This window comes from Coccomyxa subellipsoidea (genome assembly GCF_000258705.1).
Source record: "Coccomyxa subellipsoidea C-169, whole genome shotgun sequence".
Taxonomy (NCBI): domain Eukaryota; kingdom Viridiplantae; phylum Chlorophyta; class Trebouxiophyceae; family Coccomyxaceae; genus Coccomyxa; species Coccomyxa subellipsoidea.
The window spans coordinates 771784-790451 of NW_005178025.1; the positions used below are offsets into that span (position 1 = coordinate 771784).

General features: G+C 52.6%; 6 protein-coding genes across 6 annotated transcripts; 3 read left to right on the top strand and 3 right to left on the bottom strand.

Moving 5' to 3' along the window:
* The first annotated feature begins 52 nt into the window (after positions 1–52).
* COCSUDRAFT_25703 (hypothetical protein) lies at positions 53–1680 on the top strand. Its single transcript, XM_005644148.1, has 6 exons — positions 53–335; positions 510–572; positions 679–759; positions 866–903; positions 1011–1087; positions 1197–1680. The coding sequence occupies exons 1-6, from the start codon at positions 228–230 to the stop codon at positions 1253–1255; spliced, it is 426 nt and encodes a 141-aa protein (XP_005644205.1). The 5' UTR covers positions 53–227; the 3' UTR covers positions 1256–1680.
* Positions 1681–2106: 426 nt separating this feature from the next.
* On the top strand, positions 2107–2838 carry COCSUDRAFT_19473 (hypothetical protein; the record flags this gene model as incomplete). The annotated part of the gene is made up of 3 exons (XM_005644149.1): positions 2107–2251; positions 2333–2505; positions 2650–2838. 3 exons carry the CDS (start codon positions 2107–2109, stop codon positions 2836–2838), a joined length of 507 nt encoding a protein of 168 aa, XP_005644206.1.
* Positions 2839–5112: 2274 nt separating this feature from the next.
* COCSUDRAFT_58407 (hypothetical protein) lies at positions 5113–7865 on the bottom strand (the record flags this gene model as incomplete). Its single annotated transcript, XM_005644150.1, has 7 exons — positions 5113–5265; positions 5611–5789; positions 6045–6750; positions 6882–6956; positions 7253–7412; positions 7529–7680; positions 7839–7865. 7 exons carry the CDS (start codon positions 7863–7865, stop codon positions 5113–5115), a joined length of 1452 nt encoding a protein of 483 aa, XP_005644207.1.
* An 801-nt stretch (positions 7866–8666) lies between these two features.
* COCSUDRAFT_34199 (hypothetical protein) lies at positions 8667–9391 on the top strand. Its single transcript, XM_005644151.1, has one exon. The coding sequence runs from the start codon at positions 8936–8938 to the stop codon at positions 9317–9319; it is 384 nt and encodes a 127-aa protein (XP_005644208.1). The 5' UTR covers positions 8667–8935; the 3' UTR covers positions 9320–9391.
* Positions 9392–9430: 39 nt separating this feature from the next.
* Positions 9431–10727, bottom strand: COCSUDRAFT_67746 (hypothetical protein). The gene is made up of 4 exons (XM_005644152.1): positions 10366–10727; positions 10111–10155; positions 9873–9998; positions 9431–9661 (listed from the first exon to the last, which is right to left on the bottom strand). Exons 1-4 carry the CDS (start codon positions 10600–10602, stop codon positions 9476–9478), a joined length of 594 nt encoding a protein of 197 aa, XP_005644209.1. The 5' UTR covers positions 10603–10727; the 3' UTR covers positions 9431–9475.
* Positions 10728–11773: 1046 nt separating this feature from the next.
* COCSUDRAFT_67747 (MIF4G-domain-containing protein) lies at positions 11774–17964 on the bottom strand (the record flags this gene model as incomplete). Its single annotated transcript, XM_005644153.1, has 13 exons — positions 11774–12537; positions 12963–13055; positions 13381–13551; positions 13928–14152; positions 14446–14622; positions 14845–14916; positions 15205–15405; positions 15855–16001; positions 16253–16404; positions 16525–16659; positions 16767–17072; positions 17204–17345; positions 17827–17964. The coding sequence occupies 13 exons, from the start codon at positions 17962–17964 to the stop codon at positions 12262–12264; spliced, it is 2235 nt and encodes a 744-aa protein (XP_005644210.1). The 3' UTR covers positions 11774–12261.
* Between the last annotated feature and the right edge of the window lie 704 nt (positions 17965–18668).

Sequence of the window (18668 nt, forward strand, 5' to 3'; positions counted from 1 at the left end):
CTTCTGCTTCATCCTGTATGTCACGCTTTAAGTGCATTTGTTGAGTTTGAGTGTATGCCAGGCCCAGCACCAGGTGTTCCTGCGGTTCATTCTGGGGCATACTAAGAGCGCCGTTGTAGACCGTAGCTGCGCTTCATCAGTTTGCTTGACTCCCGATTGCAAGCGCATTTATTGACCAATTGACTTGTTGTGTAACCCTCCTGATTTGCGAGAGGAAGGCGAGCCTCATGATGCGGGTCTCAAATTGTATCACCCTCCTGGTGTTGGGGTGCTGTGCACTGATGGCTCCAGCCCAGGGAGCAAAAGAGGTCACGAGGTTGCAAATAGGGGTCAAGGTGATTATGGGGGAACAACTCTGATGATACATGCTAAGTGATTTGAAACATATCGAGGGGATGTTCAAAGTCTTGCTGTGATCGGACACCTCCTGATCAAAGTCATCACCCTCGTCAATATATCAAGTGTCCTTTATAATGGAGGGTCTGACCGTTGGTGCAAATTCTGCGCAGCACAAACCCGCGACATGCCTGAAGAAGGCGACTGCTGGGGACTCAGTGTCCGTCCACTACACGGCAAGTTCCTTTCTTTCCCAATGGATGCCACAGATCTCTGAAGTGAAGAAGGATGATGAAAATTACGTAGTGCTGGTTTTCTAATGACTTGATATACGGTATGCAGGGTTCTCTGACTGATGGCTCAGTCTTTGACTCCAGCGTGGACAGGGGAACTCCCTTTGAATTCAAGCTTGGCGCCGGACAGGTGGGTCCCTCAGCTTGGAGGCACTTCTATTAAGGTATCTGAGCTTTTCTTCCGCCAAATCTTGTATTCTGCGGGGTCTGAAGAATCAAAACTGTGTTTGGCACAGGTGATCAAGGGGTGGGACCAGGGGATTGCAGGCATGTGGTGAGTGGCCCCGCAAAAGTGCTGCTGCGTGGTTTCCCGCCTCTCTTTGCGCATCACATTCTTTCATTCATGAAGGTGATGCTTGACTGAGATCACCTTTGTTGCAGCATTGGTGAGAAGCGTCGCTTGAAGATCCCAGCAAGCCTGGGTTATGGCGAGCATGGATCACCACCAAAGATTCCAGGTGCGCGCCCTGCTGCCAAGTGGAGCAAATCTGGCTTTGTGACCTAGTACAGGAAGAATTGGCAGAGTTGCCGGGGTCATCCATTCACAGAGTGAGGCTGTTGCTGTAGGAGGAGCAACACTCATCTTTGAGACAGAGCTGATGGGCATCAACGGGGAGACTGCTTGAATGGACCATTATCTTTCGGCATAGAAGGGCTAAACCACAGGCAACTGAAATGAATGTGGGTTCTGGAACACAGCCACTGGCTGCCACTGTGCTGGTGTCCCATGCTGCAATGCACATTTCATGTACCGGGTAGATCAGCTGGTGCAGGATGCTGCACGTGCATACATGCTCAATGATGAGAAAGAATCTGATACTATCGGCTAAATAGCTAGCTAGTAGCGGCTGCTCCAAGTTGTGTAACTGAGCAGGCGCCCGAGGTCCTGCCCTGTGCGGAATCTAGATGATCATGATTCGCACTAGAGCATGGCATGATCGTGAGTAAGCATGATGGCAACTTGCCGTTAACAAGGCTTCCGAGTATTTCACAATTGCAGCTTCAACCTTGAACCAAGATCTTCTAGAAATTAAGCTAAGAAATAATAATCCGCATGTGCTCATATGAGCACCGTGCCTGCCCATGATCTGCAGCTGCACATGATCTCAGTGATTGCCCCCTTGCCTTGCCTGCTGGCATCCGCAGCATCCCAACAAATCGCAGATTGGTCCAGTCACAATATCAAACAAAAGCCCGTTCAGCTGCGCCTTCTGCTTGCATGCCCTTCTCTCCTGGCAATGCCACATCCCTGCTGGGCCTGCTGCAGCTGCTTTGCATGCTGCGCAATGTGCTGCAGTATGTGATGATCGTAGACAGCAGAACATGGCAAATTTCTGTGACTCCAAGCAGGAAATTACAAGTCTTTTATATCTCTCTGATACTCTCAATGTGGTGATTTGTGATCGATTGGTACAATTTTCCAAGTTGGGTGCATGCCTCGGGTAGAAACTTTGCTCTTGGCTTAGGCGAGCCTGATATGGTGAATGGTACAGTGATTCCGGTTGGAAGCTTCGGGTGCTTGACAGTGGATTATTGGAAACGGAGTGCCACGAACGTGCTGTGGGCATTCTTGACACATGCTCATGCTGACCACCTGCAAGGTCTTAGTGATACTTGGACAGGTACGAGACAAGTGCAAGGGGAACTACAGTTTACAACGATGTGATTATAGAAGTATTCGCTCCTGACTTTCGTTGGCACAGGGGCCCCGCTCTATTGTTCATCAGCCACAAGGGAACTTCTTCTAGTGCGGTGGCCTGACTTCAGAGCTCCTCTCATATCCCTGGAACTGGACGAGACAGTCATTCTGCGTGCTGCCACACCATATGGCCATGCCACTGTCCAAGTCACCCCTCTTAATGCGAACCACTGCCTGGTATGAACCAATGCTCTGTGTGCGTGATGTCTTGTGATAATATGTGAGAACTTGCACAGAATCTCTTTACCAGTCATTACACATGTGCAATAAGATGTGCAGATGAACGGGACATTGAACATTCTTTGTGCTGGTGTTGGACAGGGCGCTGTCATGTTCCTTTTTGAAGGGCCATTCGGGCGTGTCCTGCATTGTGGGGACTTCCGATGGGAGCAGGAGTACCAGAAGGAGAACTTGCACCCCATTCTGACGAGTGCCCCTTTAGATGTCCTTTACCTGGACAACACCTATGCACATCCAAGGTGCGCACTGCTCGATGATGCCTTTCGTTAGTTTCCTTACCAGCATCAGAAGAACAAGGCGAAGACACCCAGAAGTTAAGAGCAGGCTGCCCTCTGATTACTTGCCTGTTCCATTGTGACAGGTATGACTTCCCACCGAGGCTGCAGGCTTGCAGCGAAGTCATCCAACTTGTCAAGTCTCACCCGTTTCATCGCATCATTGTCGGAGTGGACAATCTCGGCAAAGGTGATCAGCTGCCATCAGTCTGCCATGATGTAAATGGCGTTCAAGCTGATTTCAACATGTCGTATGCCGAAATTCAATCAATCATGCATGTTATGGGGACATTGCAGAGGAGCTGTTGGCAGCAGTGGCAGCGGCTGCAGGGGAGAGAGTATTCTTGCCGGCTGGCCGCTTTGCGGCCGTCACTCTGCTGGGCTTGCCTGCCCAGCAGCTCTTCACATCTGACAGCACCTCGGCCCGCATTATCGCCATGTCACGGCATCAGGCACGGCGCTTCAATCTACACAAGGTGCTTTGGAAACATTCCACCCTCCTCTTTGTATTTATGACTTTCTTGTCCTGTGGCGTAGGTGACGATTCAGTATGTTGCCAAGCTTAATCGAGAGTGCCCCACCATTGCCATACTACCATCAGGTGGGTGACACTTTTTTTGCTCCCTTCACTTGTAAGACTACACAGCATGCATAGAGACAATTGCCTTGCAAGCTGCCAGGAAGAGACTTGCACCTCACCTGTGAGGGCGTGTGTGCAGGATACTGCACCTACGCGCCCGCTTTGACGGCGCCCACTGCACCCATGACAACAGAAAGACAAATTCTCAATGAGGGCGGAAATACAGGGGCATGCTCTAACAGCCAAGCTCAGACAAGAGGAGAATGGGGCCCTGTCACTGCCCAAGAGATTGAAGCCGCCTCAAAGCTCATCTTCCAGGTGCAACAGAGACGTCTTCCATCCTTCCTAAATTGTGACAGCTTCACCGACTGAACCATGCATTTGCTTTGAATTGTGCGCCTTTCAGTTCGAATGGAGGATTGAGGGAAATAAATCAGGATGCTGTGCGCAGGTCCCTTACAGCCTGCACAGCAGCTATGCAGAGCTGAGATCGTTTGTTGCTGCGCTGCGGCCGAGGCAGCTCATACCCACAGTCAGCGGAGCAGTGAATCCAGACCTGCCCATAGACAACTGCGCACTCTTTGCAGATTTGCTCGCACCAGATTACAGCCAAGAAACACAGCTACTTCACAGACAGAGGTGAGCTCCTTCACCAGATGCACCACGTTGGGCATCAGAAAGCCTGAAAATTATAGATTCACAGCCATTGTTGCAAAAGTTCACCAATGTGGTAGGTTGTAAGAAGTGGTGTGTGGTTGTGTGATCTCAGTGTGCTGGCGCCTTTGGCCCCGGCTTTGGCTGCAGTGAGCGAAGCGGGGCTTGAGACTGCCAACAGTGCTGCTGACGCGCTGCCCTGCACTGTCAAAACATGCTCGAGCACAGATCGTGAGAGACAGCTGCCACTGCTTGTGACCACGTCAGACCTCAAAAGGAAAGGCAGCCGACCCAGCAGCTGGCGGGTGTGTTTTTGATGTTATGTTTTGTTTTCATTACATGCATTTCCTCCCTTGCCAAAAGGCAAGTTACAAGGTAGATTATTGATATATCCTCGCATTTATTGCAGTCTATGCAGAAGGTGAGCATGGGACACAGCATGCTGATGCTGAGTGTGCAATGCAGGCTTTGCTTGCACTCGCAAAGAGAAGGATGGAAGAAGGCATTCCCGGTGGATAGCATCCCGATTGCATGCAGAGCTCGTGTGAGGCATATAATGTGCAGACAATTTATAGCGCATTAAATTCATGTTGGCATCGTGCAATACAGAAAAGATGACAGTACTCCATTTACCCGTAAATATAACAAGTTGCCACCACAACATGTGTAGACATTGAGAACTGGCACATCATCAAGATTACATTAGCAAGCATCGCACTGCTCATCATGTAAGGCAGATCTTGCTTCCTCAAGGACATGCAGTAATTATATACGCCAGAGTAGCATGGAGTAAAAAATTAATGTACAATGAGTACTCCACCAGTCATGTACCAACATAGAGACACGCCAAGCCCATGGCAAAGCATTCAAATGTAACTCACAGCCATGGCAAAGAAGCCAGTTTGATTAATGCAGACAGTGCTGTCTTGTCACATATGCAGTGTAACAAGGTGCTCGAGCACAATTGTGACTTCTACGAGACAGTACTGAAGCAGAGGTCCAATACATATATCATGATCGCTGTGTACCACTTCCTCAGTGGGCGCCAAAACTGAGCGGGCAGATGCTGAAGCCTAGGCTCTGAACCACAAGGTCACGCGACACGACGCTGTATGTCAGGGGTTGGAGCGCAGGCAGCCCTGGAAGGCTGACTGTTACTGTGCCAGTGAAGCCTGCTGGATGCAGCACCTGCACAGCACATAAACATGTGCATTCACACTTCATTTGAATTCATTGAACGTTGTCCCTGCCAGAGCCACGGTGCGGCTGCAGGCAAGCTGCAGGTAAGGACTGCCACACATCGAACCCCTCGATGGAGTCGCCAGATCTAAGCAAGACCCGATCAACGTGGGCACAGTGTTCTGTTACTTACACCGGCCCCTGCTACCCGGGACATTCACAATTGCCTGCCTCTGAGATTGTATACACCTGTTCCCCAAATGGGGTGACAAGCTGGCTGGCTGTATCTGAGGAATGCTCTGCTTTTAATGGAAATGACGTCCTTGGTGTGCTCAGTATTGGCAGTGCTCCCACCTCAATCATGTATGTTGCTGGCTCGTCTGGGAAGGGCTGCACGTCCGACACAGCAATGCTGGCGCCAGCGTCTGAAGTTGCTGACACATCAGACGTGGTGAGAGTGCCCGCAAACAGGCCCAGGGACGCAACAATCACCGCTGTAGGCTGATTTGTGGCCGCCAGCGCTCCAGTGGTCCCTGCTTCAGGAATGCCAGTGCGAGTCTCATGAAAGTGTAGTGCATCCTGGGATTCCCACATGCATCAAAACACAGGGCACCTCTGCTTTCGAAAAAGTGTGCAACACATCTGGGTGATATATTTCGATCGCCTACTGTGACTAATATCACTGCATTTTTGAGACCTATCCACCACGTTGGGAGCACCTAAGGCTCCTGACCATCTTCATATCACTAACCATCTTCATAGACAATGTGACAATGGTTGACACAGACCTGGAAGCTCCATGGAGGTGGCGTACAAGCCGAGGGGCCTGCTTGCGCCAGATGCAGGGCTGCTAGCAGGCGCAACCCCTGCAGCGGTGCTTCCATTCGGAGCCGGCGTCACAGCCGCCGCTGGGTACTCAGCAGCCAGCACCGCGACTGGCGCCTCTGCCGCGGCAGCCCCGGGGCTCTGTGCCGGGCTAGTCTCAACTCCCGCCGATGCAACTGCCGGTTGCGGGGCGTACGAATACGCCGCGGCGCTTGTGGGTGCGTTTGCGGCGGCAGCCGCCGGGGCCGGCGCCGGCACGGCCGCTCCGGTGCGAGCAGCTCCGGCAGAGGGGCTCGGGGCAGGGGTGGTCCCGGTCTGCAGCACGTTCCTTTTGGCCGCCACCGGCGGCGCGGCCGCAGGAGCGGTGCTAGGAGCGGATGCCGGCGTTTTGGCGGCGGCGGCCGCCGCGCCGGTGACTTTGCTGGCACCGGGGGCCGGCGCGGGGGCGCGGGGGCTGCCAGTGGGGGTTTGGGGGGCGGGCGCGGGGGCCTTGGCGGAGGATGTGGGGACGCCGACTTTTGCGCCGCCGAGGGCCTGGCCGGCGGCTGCAGCGGGCGCGGGCGGCTGGCCACAGGAGGGCTCGGGCGGCACCGGCGCGGGCTGGCCGGTCGCCGGGCTGACCACCTCCGGGCACTGGCAGTTGAAGTCGTCGCGCGAGCAGCCAAAGTCCTGCGCGCTCACACTGTGCCAGTCAGTACTACTGATGTGCCACGAGCAAATCCAATTACTGTGAAATCTCACAACGTGCGTTTTCACACAGTGGTAGCTGCAGGGTGTAGTGATTGATGGGGATCGGACACCTGGGTGAAGTAGACTTTGTAGCTCGTTGACATGTTGAATGCGGCCCCCGTGCCCACCGAATCAAAGCCGCAGCCCTGCAGCAAGAGCAGAACTTATCAAATGTCTGTGGTGCACTGTAATGTCTGCGGGTATCTCTCATGCGTATCATCCGCATGGAAGCAATTGCGCCAGTCATCAGTAATGCCATAGAGCTCACCATTAGATTGGTCCTGTGCCCAGGAGAGCTGCATGCAGTGAGAATAACCACTTTCAGTCCCTTGTTTGAAATCAGCTGTCCATGAACCAAATTTGAAAGGAGTCCTTAGGCAGTCGATGTTTGTAAGGCTGACAAGAAGATGGCGGCAGCAGCTCACCACATCCACGCAAGCACTGTCGCGCGCACACTGATATAGCCCGCAGCAATGTTTTCTCCAAGAGGGAATGTATAAAAGTTGGCGTTGGCTGCGCGGTCTTCCAAGCCTGAGCCATCCGAGCCGGTGTGGGAGAAGAAATTGTTCTTGGCCATGTCCAGCGAGTGCTGGTATGCCGCCCTGCATCCCCATCATAGAGATGTCACCCCCACAAACAGAGGCGCAGTCTTGGGGGTCACCTGCACACCATGTTGCAATTTGAGAGGGTGATGTGTGGGTGGAAAGCTGCTTCTCACGATTGCAGCTCCTTGACCGCATCGGTTCCGCTCGCTGCCAGGCCTCCCCTGGGAGGCGAAATGACATCGTTTCGCCAGGAGGAGTAGTTGCACGGGTACTGGCAGGCAAAGGCGTCCGGGTTCTCGCGCACCGAATTAATACACGCCGCGATCTGCCGGATTCCAAGAGTCCTGACTTAGGCCTCCTTTTGTATACTTTTCTGTGTGATTGTTCGTAGTCTCAGAGAGCCAGTCGATAGGCAAGGACACCACGCATAGCCACGATGCCAGTGCAAACGATCGTCGATAAACAATCCACAACGTGGGATACCTGGTCTTCCAGAGAAGTCCTGTCCATTGAAAATCCACTGGCCGTATATATGGGGGTCGTAGGACAAGCGGTGCTTGGATCGAAGGGAGCCTGTGCCCGAACACCGTTCCCGTTGACACACTCTTCTCCTACATTCTTGATGCAGCCGACATAGCCGGGGACTGTAGTGGGCTCGATAAGAACTGGATCGCAACTATTATCTCCTTGCTCGCATAGCGTTGGGACAACGCCTAAAACAACCTGTCCTTCACAACTTTGTGACGTGAGCAAAAGAATGGTGACTCCGGCGTGCACTGCCGACAGTCCCCTTCTGTACGAAAGGAAGGAAGGCGTCTTATGCGGAGACATGTTGGGCTCTGCATATTCCTCGACTGCCAGTTCCGTTTCTTCCGTTTCGAAAGCTGGTAATTGTGTTGGGGCGTTACATGCTACCATCAGGGTGACTAAGCAGGAAGGATGGTTTCAAGATTAAGACGAATAAGTGCAACAGGAGACACAAGGTAAACATCAAAATACGAAGAGCAGTCGACCCCGACGACGCATGAAGCCTCACCCACACTACGATGCATCAATGCATCCAGAACATCGTGATTCTATCCTGCTCAACAAACACTACGTTGTGATTGCATGCAGAATCCATTGGGCCATGCGCATGTGCATGCACGACATTTTCATACCACCAACAGCAGCATTCAATATTCAAGTTGAGGAGAAAGACATCACAGATACCCGGTCTGCCCATGAACTCAAGCTTGTAGCATGTTGATCAGATATCAGGGACATTGGCAAGTTCAAAAAAATCTTGGTCGTGATCATTCTTAAGTTTTTGTACTGCAATTCAGCTGGTTACATTGATCAGCGGCTAGCAGTTCAACTAGTAATTCAGCGAGTTGCACACTCATTAATGATAGCTATGGTACAGCTGCAGCCTACACAACCAACGCTTCTTGCCACCTCTACTTCAACATGTTGTACCAGTACGAGTGCCGGAACACAAGCCTGGCCCCAGAACATTTGAATGCCACACAACGTTGTCAACAGTCAACAAGCAACTGCCAGTGCAGTGCTATTGCTATTGCTTCCTGCCACGACACAACATGACAGTGCCCAATGTGGGCTCAATTTCCATTGTAGGCATTCCTGTAATCATGCGTTGTCTTGCCTACTTCACACAAACAGGTGGGGTGCTCCCTCTCAAAAGAAAAGTCCTTCTAGTACAAGTCAAAGTGCGGCACAAGCTCCAAGCCTGGTCAAAGAGTAACACACTTTTGATACAACAGCACCCCTTGGAGCTTAGACACCGTCGAAAGTACAGTAGTAGAAGTGGCCTTCAATGGCCTACAATCTGTGAAGCAAGCGTATCGACTACTACAAAGTTATTGTGGGCGTGCCCGTCTTGCATGCATTCCCATCAGGGATCTGCCTTGCATTCCAGACTCTGGCATTCTGCTGACAGCTCCTCTTCACTGCCAATAGTATGATCAGAGCCTCCCAGAAACACTGGCAGAACCCCATCCACCTCAGCACTCATGCACCCACATCAGGTGCCGCTGAGACACCAGAGCCCTTCTCTATATAGCTGCAAAGGAATGAAATGAGCTGCAAATCTACTTCCTTCGTATTGCGACTGGCTGTCTTCACAGGAAGTCATCAAAGTCGAGGTTGACAATTTCCCGCAGGAAGTCGCGGCCAAAAACGTCCTCAAAGATGAGGTCCACATTTTTGTCCAGGCCGTCCTTGGCGCTCGACAGGGCAGTGAGGGATGTGAGCACCGAGCTCTGCAGCTTCTGCCCCATCCTCCTTGTGCTCATAGAGGCCAGCACCTGCCGCAGACACCGACCATCAAATGCCAAGCCCTCATCTCAAGAGCGCATGCTGCCATTTTATAATGTCCTCAAGGGACTGTCCGCCAGTGGCCTGCAGCACTCAATGACACCACAGCACAGTCCTTCCAACTGATGGTCCTTGGAAGGGTAAACAGGCTAGCATGGTTGCATACGGTCTAGGAAGCTGCAGTGAAAACAGGGGCTTTACCGCTGCAACCGAGATCATCAGGAGTGAGCTGGCTCCAAAGACGCTCAAAGAATGGTTGTCCCAGGCGCCAAACAATCCCTCAGGTGGCACTGAAAACTCAGCCAGCAGGGCGATCACAAACCCCACCTGCATAAGGTCAGGTAGCATCAGTAAGATGAACACAGCACACGCAGACGCACCACAAGCAGTATCATGAAAATTGCAGGAAAGGCGTCACTTCACATCAAAAGAAACTCACCATAGCCGATCGGCCTGCCAGGGTCTCAAATCTTTGCACAGCAGCCTGTAAACAGATTAAAATCCAGTCAACACCTTGTTGTTCAGGTCAACAGATGCTTGAAACGAAAGTGAGTCAGGCAAAGGATCTCACAATAAGAACATCGCAATACATCATGTTTCTTATACATGAATTATGGGCATTCGTCCATCCATACAAGCATCACGGTTGCCCTTGCACATAACCCTTGATCAGAACTTTAGAATGAGCACTCACGTTTATTGATACGGCCTCACTGATGAGGGCAATCACGGATGAGCGTGACCGTTTCCTCGAAGCAGGCAATGCTGCACATTGCCCGCTTTGAGGCTGCATAGTACACCTAATAAGGGACTGGCGCTGACGGGGCAACAGGTGACCCTCTGAGAGGACGCGCGGCCTTGTGGGGAGGGCAGGAAGAGCCACAAGTCTTGGGCTTGAAACCGTGGAACAGCACCTTGAAGCCATCACCATTACCCCAACCTCGTATCTCACCGCACTAGTATTCACCAGGTGAGTTCAGGTGCGCGGGAAGCGGGACGCGTTCGGAAAAGCAGGCACCTTTGGACACAGCAACTCCTAATCCAATCTGCAGTGCCACAGTGCAGAAATGGGCCAGCCGTGAACTTGCCTGAGTTTCTCGTGATGAAGGCACCAGGTTCATAAAGGTTCACGAAAGGAGAGAGTGACGCAGGACGGCCCGTAAGACGTGGCGCGCTCTGCGCCAGCTGGAGCCAAATTGGGCACCTTTTCGAATTCTATTGTCGCGCAAGCCCGAGGATACCAGGACCTTCTTTGATAATGTGCAAAAACCATTCTGAACATCGGCAGTGCTGCACGAAAGCTAAAGATGCGAGCTGTATCATTAATCGTAATAGTCATTAGCTTGTTTGCCGTCGCTTCTGCAAAGACCTGGAAGGATGTGGACACACTGCAAGTTGGTGTGAAGGTGCGACACTGCCTCAATATTTCCTATCATCATGTGAGTGTGTTTTTGTCTGTAGGATCATTGATACCCACCTCTTGAGCATCGTGCCCCCACATCAACATGTCGTTAGATGATCTGCAGCACAAGCCTGAGGAGTGCATGCGAAAATCCAGACCCAGCGATGAAGTGGAGGTCCATTACACAGTACGCCTCCTCCCTCATACCTCTCAAATTTAGTTATTGCTGTTTGCCACTTGCTATGGCAGGCTTTTGCGGCATCTTGATGTCTAAATCTTGATGCTTTTGCGGCATCTGGATATCTTTCATGATAGCTCACGAGACCAGACGGCAATGTACAGGGGTGGCTCACGGATGGAACACAGTTTGGGACATCAATAGGCGGAGAGCCCTTGAAATTTCAGCTAGGGGAGGGCGATGTCATAGAGGGGTGGGAGCAGGGCCTGCTCAACATGTGGTGAGCCCTCTTCATGATCAACAAACATTTAAAATAAAATAAAGCTCAGAGCTGCCTCCTCTGCTCTGCTTGTGGACAAGCAGAAGCCCCAATCGGATGCATGCCTGCGCAGCTTATATTCATCAGTTTATAAAGTAGAGGTTCCTGTGCAGTGTGGGTGAGAAGCGAAGACTGAAAATACCTGCGGCTCTGGGGTATCGGGATATAGGATACAAGGACCTTGGAATCCCAGGTATGGCCTTGTGAGCGGAATAAATTACAATGTCACTATTCCATCAACAGGACAAGGTGGCGAAGGCATTGCTCCAAAATTTGCACTGACTCATCGCATGTATGCAGCGGGCTCAACTCTCTATTTTGACACGGAGCTTGTATCTGTGGAGGAAGGCCCTGAGGTGCTGCATATCAACGGAGACTCCCTAACAGATCTCTCAGAGTTCTGATCACCGGTGATCTCGTTGCATTCTCTTTACTTGATTTGGGACTTTTCAGCGCCGAGCAACACCCAACAATTAGGCATGAAAGCATGCGCATGCTGTCTGTAAGAAAAAGGGAAAATGCCGCAATAAGCACAAGAAAGCAGTCAAGCTTGGGTCTCAAAACAATGCCGCCGTGCTCGATGATCATGTGTTGCTACTCTTGATCAGCTGCTGCATAAAAAAAATTCATGCAACTCTAGACCAGGATATCTGTGCATCTGTTCTTTAGAGAGCAAGTTGCACGCTGCCTGTCACTGCAATGCAGCCTGCTCCAAACCCGCCTCCGCCGCCTGGAGCTTTTCCAGCATGTCATCGCTGTCAGTGTGCTTGGCGGCCAACCAGGGCCCAAATTGACGGCGCAAAAAAAGGGTCAGCCCCGACCGCACAGTGGCCAGCCCCGATCCGCCAAACTTGGCAAACAGCTGCTCTGCGGCTGCAGCGCTGGCGCAAGAGCCCAGCAGCTCCTCAAAGAGCGCCCTCCAGAACAGCAGCTGCCGAGCACTCATGGCCTCTGTGAAGTCGACCACCTGCGGCAGAACACATCTGTCACATGCAGGGCTTGACAGGGCCTCAACAGAGATCCTGGGCTGCTCAGACAGCATTTTCTGATGTCTCTGGGCATCCCAGGAAGTTTGGATATGTCTAATAAATATGGCGGTCAGAGCGGCAAGATATTTTGGGAGGACCAGACCCCATCCCAGAACCCAGAGGCATAGGCCCAATCCAGGGACCTTCCCCCTGGGATGTCAAAGCCTGCTCACCTGGTCTAGGATCATTTCCACTATGCATGAGGGCTGTAGGCACTGTCTGAAGCTCTGGTAATTGGCAGGCAATGGTCAAATCCTGCCGTGAAACTTTGACAGTGACTGACAGTATGACAAAAAAATCAGGAAAAAAATAGGGGGCACAAACAGAAAGTTGGCAACAGTGCGCACATAAGGACGAGGCTTGCCTTTACAACAGTGATGGGTACTGCCTTCGAAGCTATCAGCATGGATAACAGCCGCGCCAAGTTTGCCAGCCGCCGGACATCCCCTTCATCCAGCTGCAAGTCCCACAGAATAAACATCAGCTGGGCTTCGTTTCGCACAAAGTCGCATATCTCTCTGTTGGGACACATCCAATAATATCGGCTTGACAGCACGCATGTCCACAGGCAATGCAAGGCAGAACAGGCTCAAAGCACCCAGGGGCCAGGGTGACTTTTGCTCGGACTCATCACATGTCTGCATGCAAGCGAGCAGGGGTTGCAGGAGGTGGAGTCATTTGAGCATTTAACACAGCACATAGATCCCTCCTTAAGGTCATAGACACCGAAAATCAAAGAACCTTCAGAGCACACTTAATATTACAGAAGAGGAGGTAGGCACTCTTAAACGTGCCTGCTTGAAGTGGTCCCAGAGGCAGAACTGGAGGGTGATGCGGTGGCCCTTGACTGCGCGCGTGACGCTGGCCAGCAGGTGGGCGTAGTAGGGGTTCCAAAGCCGCTCCTGCAGGCAGCACTCCAGCACCACCCGCACCACCTCCCTCTCAGCCTCCCCCTGCAGACACAGCCCACACCAATCCATTTGCTTTGCCAAAGCCATACTTACAAACCCATGATTTTCCATGCTCAAGCTGGAGAGCCCACCAAGGTAGCTGTATCAGGATGCATACCAGCTTGCAACCATACACAAAGTGCTTAGACGCACCCATGAGCGAGGGATAAGAAGTAAGCGTGCCGGCTTCCAAGCTAATTTGTGGCCAGTGTTTCGATAACACTGCAGGGAGATTAAGCCATACATACTGGAGGGTTACAACATCAACATAATAAAATATAGCATCTACTGGACTGAGACTCCACCGGTGGATTCTGACGGATGCCCACTTGCGCTCAAGTCCGGCAAAAATTGACAGAACATCTGGAGACGCTCACACCTTGAGGGGCAAACGCAGGAGGCGCTCGGAGGCGTCGGCGCAGTCCTGGGCGCCCATCACCACGCAGAAGACGGCGCGCCGCGTCTCCGTGTTCATGCGCTGCGCTGCGGCCGCGCGCAGGAGCTCCGCGCCGCCGTCGCCGGCCGCCTCGGCCAGCGCGCCGGCCGCCCCCGGCAGCGGCCCCACTGCGCCCGCCTCCGATGCCAGCGGCAGCCACCACAGCCCCTGGGACCGCCATGATACTTTGTCACGAATTTGATTTCATGGTGATGAAAGATCTATAGGTAGAGGCTGAGAACTAATCATTCTGGGTTGAGTCGAACGGCAAACTGGGAAAATTCGGGCAACAAAGAGAACGAGAGAAGCATGCTAGGTGATTCAGCATGGTCATGTAAAGAACAAAGCCATGCCTGGAGGATGCCATCCCATACTCCTCCAGGATTTTGAAAAGCAATTGCCGATCCAGATATGCTGGATGTCAGGGACAAATGCAGAAAGAGCAGGAGAGGCTGCCGCACCTTCTTCTTGGGCTGCAGGACTTTGGCCCAGGACAGGGTGCGCAGCTGCACCTCCTCCATGCCGCTGGACTTGAGCCACTTGAGCACGCCAGCCGACAGCACGGATGAGACCGACACGGCCGAGCTCTTACTGCGCTGCTTGTTGTTCTTGATGTCCAGCACCAGGCTCAGCAGCACCTTGCAACACAAGCCAACCGCCCTCAATCGTTGACCATCAGGAGGCACAGTATAGGAGAAATGTGCTAAGGACCCCTGGCAAGTATGCATCATGTTCAGAGCTGCAATGCGGAGGGTATTTGCCAACGTTGGCCTATTCAAGCATGAATGGCACGCATTTCTTTCTTAAAAGTACGATGGTGGCAATAGAATTCAGGGGGTGCAGTGGGAGAATGGCCCCACCTCTGCTCGGCTGCTGAGCTTACCCTCCCCTGACGCCTTCCCGGCGCGCGCATGCACTGCAGTCACAAAGTCCTGCACACCCACAGCCAAGCACAGCTCAATTCTGCTTGCATGAAGCTGCACGCACGCTGCTACTTGCTCACCCCCTACCTTGACATCCAGAGCTGGCAGCCTCGCAACTGCGCAAGGAATGGCACAGTAAGCATTGCGAGAATGGCGTTTGCTGCCCCTTGCGCTGTCATGAAGGCGAGGCGCCCATTTTTATACCAGCGCGCTGACAAGAACATTCCTTGTTGCAGCCGCACTCGAGCACTGCCTAACAAGCACTGTGCTACAGGAGAAAGAAGTGCCGGCGCAGACCTTCATGGCGGCGGGGTCGTCCGAGCGAAGCTGGTAGCCGACACTGTTGAGCAGCGCGAAAATGAGCGCCACGTCTTGCTCGCTGAATCTCTGCCGCAGGTGGTCCAATAGGCTGTACAGCGTGGCAGCCTCCAGCACCCTGCAGCCGTACATGTGCCCCACCACGTGCGCCAGGTTGCTGGCCGCCAGGCTGTCCTCTGCCTGCACTCATAAAACAAGGAAGGTTGAATTTCCCATAAGGAGATGAGACATCCACCATACTGAGAGCGTAGCACCATGTAGTGAGATTAGGCGGGTTTGTGGTGGCTGCAATCTTGAGTGTCTGCCATGTAGATCATGTTACCCCCATGTGGTGGTGCTTAGTGATGGATTCCTTCAAGCTCATGCAGATGGATGCAGAGTGTGGCTCCACTGCCTAGCCGGGCGCTCACACAAATAATGGTGCAAAGCGGCAGACAACTCAACACAAAGAAAAGCAAAAAGCGCGGCGCTCACAGAGCAACCACTGACACCTTGCGCATGAGAGAAAGGACAAAGATTTGGAGAATGCCAAGATGCAACATGCAAAAAGGTGGCCTTGTGCAGTACACAGGGCTGCTGTGGGGCGCTGGGACTGTGAGTAACAAGGCAAGCGGCTGAGAAATGTGCACCTGCACGGCAGCTTCCATGCGCGCGGCGAGCGCGCCCAGGAAATGCGCGGCCACCTCTGCAGCGCGCGCCGTGCCTGCCAGCCCGGCCATGAACGCAGCCGTCACCGCTGCAAACCTGTCTGTCGCTCGCGGCCCCTCCGCCACCGCCTGTCACCGCAGAGCACACACACTTGGCCATTTTATCTTTTCAACCCATGCTATCTTCATTGATGCTGGTTCCCATCAGGTCCATCCCAGTGCTGTGGACTCTATTGGGAAGGACAAGACGACACAAGGACACCTCAGAAAATTCTCAACGAGTGCTGGGCATCGTTTCTTATCATGCCATGTGTGGTATGATCTTACTTTCATGCAAGGGAGTTGCTGCGTTTTCAGAGGGATGGCAAAACGAGCTGTACCTGCAGAAGCTCGTCGGTAAGGGACTGGATGACAGCGCGGCGGCTCTCAGACTGCAGCAGCTCTGCAGCCTGCTCCACGCTGGACTGCAGGTTGGCCTCTGCCAGCCTGTTGAGCAGCCCTTTCACCTGCTTTGTCAGCCGCTCAGAAGACCCTGCATGGGCGGCAGACACGCAATCACTGAGCCGCTTCTTACGCACAATCCAGAATGCAGACACCAGGCTTGCGTCATTTGACCCGTTGGCTCACTGAGTGGTGATGATCAGTGTCGCACCCATGGCATCAGATGTCCTTCCCTGGTTCCTTGCGGCGGGAGGGACATATTTGCCCACAGAAGCCGTCGCATGTCCACTGGTCCCGGCCTGCTGAGACTCCACCCTCCTCTGCTGGTCTGCATCAGCAATGCCTCCTGCAACAAAGTCACCACAGGATCAGTCCAGAGACTGCTCGCAGACAAGCCTTCACACGCCTGCAAAATGGAGCTGATCATCATAGCAGGCATAAAGCATAGCTCACCTTCATGATTGCTGTCTGCCTCTGCGTCTGAAGATTCATCTGATGAGCCATGCAGTGAGTCATCCTCACTGTCAGCAGAGCCTTCTTCATCCTCACTTTCCTCCAATTCACTGGAGAGGTCCCCGGCTGCTGCCACATCGCTGTCACTCTCCAACCCCATGCCGCCTCCCTCTGTGCCCTCGTCATCTGAGGCTGATGGGAATTCATCGCTATCTTCTGAATCATCGGGACCTCCCTCCATGCTGTCAGACAACCCCATCAGTGGGTCATCCTCATTCTCTTTCTGCCCAGGGCCATCATCATCCTCTGCAATGACAGAAACAGCATCAAATTGCCTGCTCTCATCAAAATATGCATGTGATTGGTTTGTGAGATTCAAGAGCAGAATCGAGCAGGTGCCCTGAAAGAGCAACACAATTTGCAGCCTGACAAGGCACCTGCGAAGAGGGTGTCCAGCTCGTCTAAGGCCTCATGGAGGGTGGCTTCTGGCGCCTTCCTCTTCTTGCCCTTGATCCCAAGCTTCTTGGCAAGCTGCCTCTGTAGCGCAGCCTCGGCATCAATCGCTGCCAGGTGAGTCCCCTGGACGAGAGCACATCAAGAAGGATCTCTGTCTGCTGCATTGTGATTTACATCACCTTAGTCTGGTTAATCAAAGCCCAGTTTTCAATGGCCTGCTCCACAAGAGGCTTGGGCTGTACCTTGTCATTGCCCCTGCTCTTTGGGCGGAGCTCTTCGAACTTTGTCTTCTTGCTGCTCTTTGGGCGTTCAAGAGTTGACGGTTTTACCCTCTTCAATGAGGCCCCTGTTGCCGCTTCCTGGTATGAATTTGCACAGAAAATGCTTCAGACTTACTCACTGCCGGACCACTGCGCCATATGAATGGTTAAGGGGCTGTGATTCTGAGATCGACCTTCTTAGTTTCGATGTGTGAGGGTTCCTGCTCATCCTCTGCCCTCCAGGAGCTCCTTCCTGTTGTGGGAGCTGTTTTGCTCCCTGTCGGCTTAGGAAGTCCTCTGCCCTTGTGCCGGGCAGCTTTGCGTTGTTCCTTGCGCTGGCTGACTTTGAACATGCTCCCCCGCGTCTTGGACTTGGGAGTGACCCCATCCCCCAGATCTAGTTCTTTCGTCAGCTTGAAAGGTAAGGATGGCCTGTTGGACGAGCTCCCTCTGCCCCTCCCTCCTCTCCCCTTCCTGAACATCTTTTTATTTCTCAACTTTGCGATTGATTTATCAGTGTGATCAGCCTCGCTGAAACTACTTCGCCGTCACACACTACTAGACGTGATTTGCTGCGCGGAGCCTGGTTCCAGAGGTGCCTTCACCAGACCTGCTTTCCTATAGAACACACGTTATAAAGCAATTGATTTCAACTACTGACGAAGTAGAGCTTCTTCTCCTCTGAAGACATTCAGACGGCGTTCTCTGGCCCATCCAGGAGGAAGCCAATGGAAGCTGCCAGTCATGTGCCATCCTTGTGTTGGATAAGTTGGCTGGCACAGATGCATTTTTTCTCTCTCGGTGATGGTGCAAACATTAAACGATGCTCAGCAGCGATGTAACAAAGAAATGGCACACCTGTCAACATGCATTAAGCTGCACACTGGTAAATGAAATATTACAACAATATTGATAATGTTGTACTACAAGAGTGCTCTAGTAGAGTGCTCTTCCTTGTACAGCCTGTCAACAACCAGGTGTCACCAGGAACCATCATTGCAGCAGTTATATTTCTAAGAGGAGGCATGTGAAGCGGTGTTTGCATCACTACTGCCAAGGGACTTTAACAGATTCCTCAGGAGCATTTAAAGCTGTCTAGTCTTCGATTTGTGGTTTTAATCACATTAATGAACCAAGATTATGGTGTTCGCATTTCAAAGGGACATGTGCATGCATGTGCAGGATG

What these genes read in the sequence shown, in the direction of transcription:
- COCSUDRAFT_25703 (XM_005644148.1), top strand. Translation starts at nt 228, where the DNA reads ATGATGCGGGTCTCAAATTGTATCACCCTCCTGGTGTTGGGGTGCTGT. An exon ending in GGTTGCAAATAGGGGTCAAG is followed by an intron (nt 336 to 509) that starts GTGATTATGGGG and finishes AATTCTGCGCAG; the next exon opens with CACAAACCCGCGACATGCCT. An exon ending in CAGTGTCCGTCCACTACACG is followed by an intron (nt 573 to 678) that starts GCAAGTTCCTTT and finishes TACGGTATGCAG; the next exon opens with GGTTCTCTGACTGATGGCTC.
- COCSUDRAFT_34199 (XM_005644151.1), top strand. Translation starts at nt 8,936, where the DNA reads ATGACAGTGCCCAATGTGGGCTCAATTTCCATTGTAGGCATTCCTGTA.
- COCSUDRAFT_67746 (XM_005644152.1), bottom strand. Translation starts at nt 10,602, where the DNA reads ATGGTGATGGCTTCAAGGTGCTGTTCCACGGTTTCAAGCCCAAGACTT. An exon ending in TGGCAGGCCGATCGGCTATG is followed by an intron (nt 9,999 to 10,110) that starts GTGAGTTTCTTT and finishes GACCTTATGCAG; the next exon opens with GTGGGGTTTGTGATCGCCCT. An exon ending in TGATGATCTCGGTTGCAGCG is followed by an intron (nt 9,662 to 9,872) that starts GTAAAGCCCCTG and finishes TGTCTGCGGCAG; the next exon opens with GTGCTGGCCTCTATGAGCAC.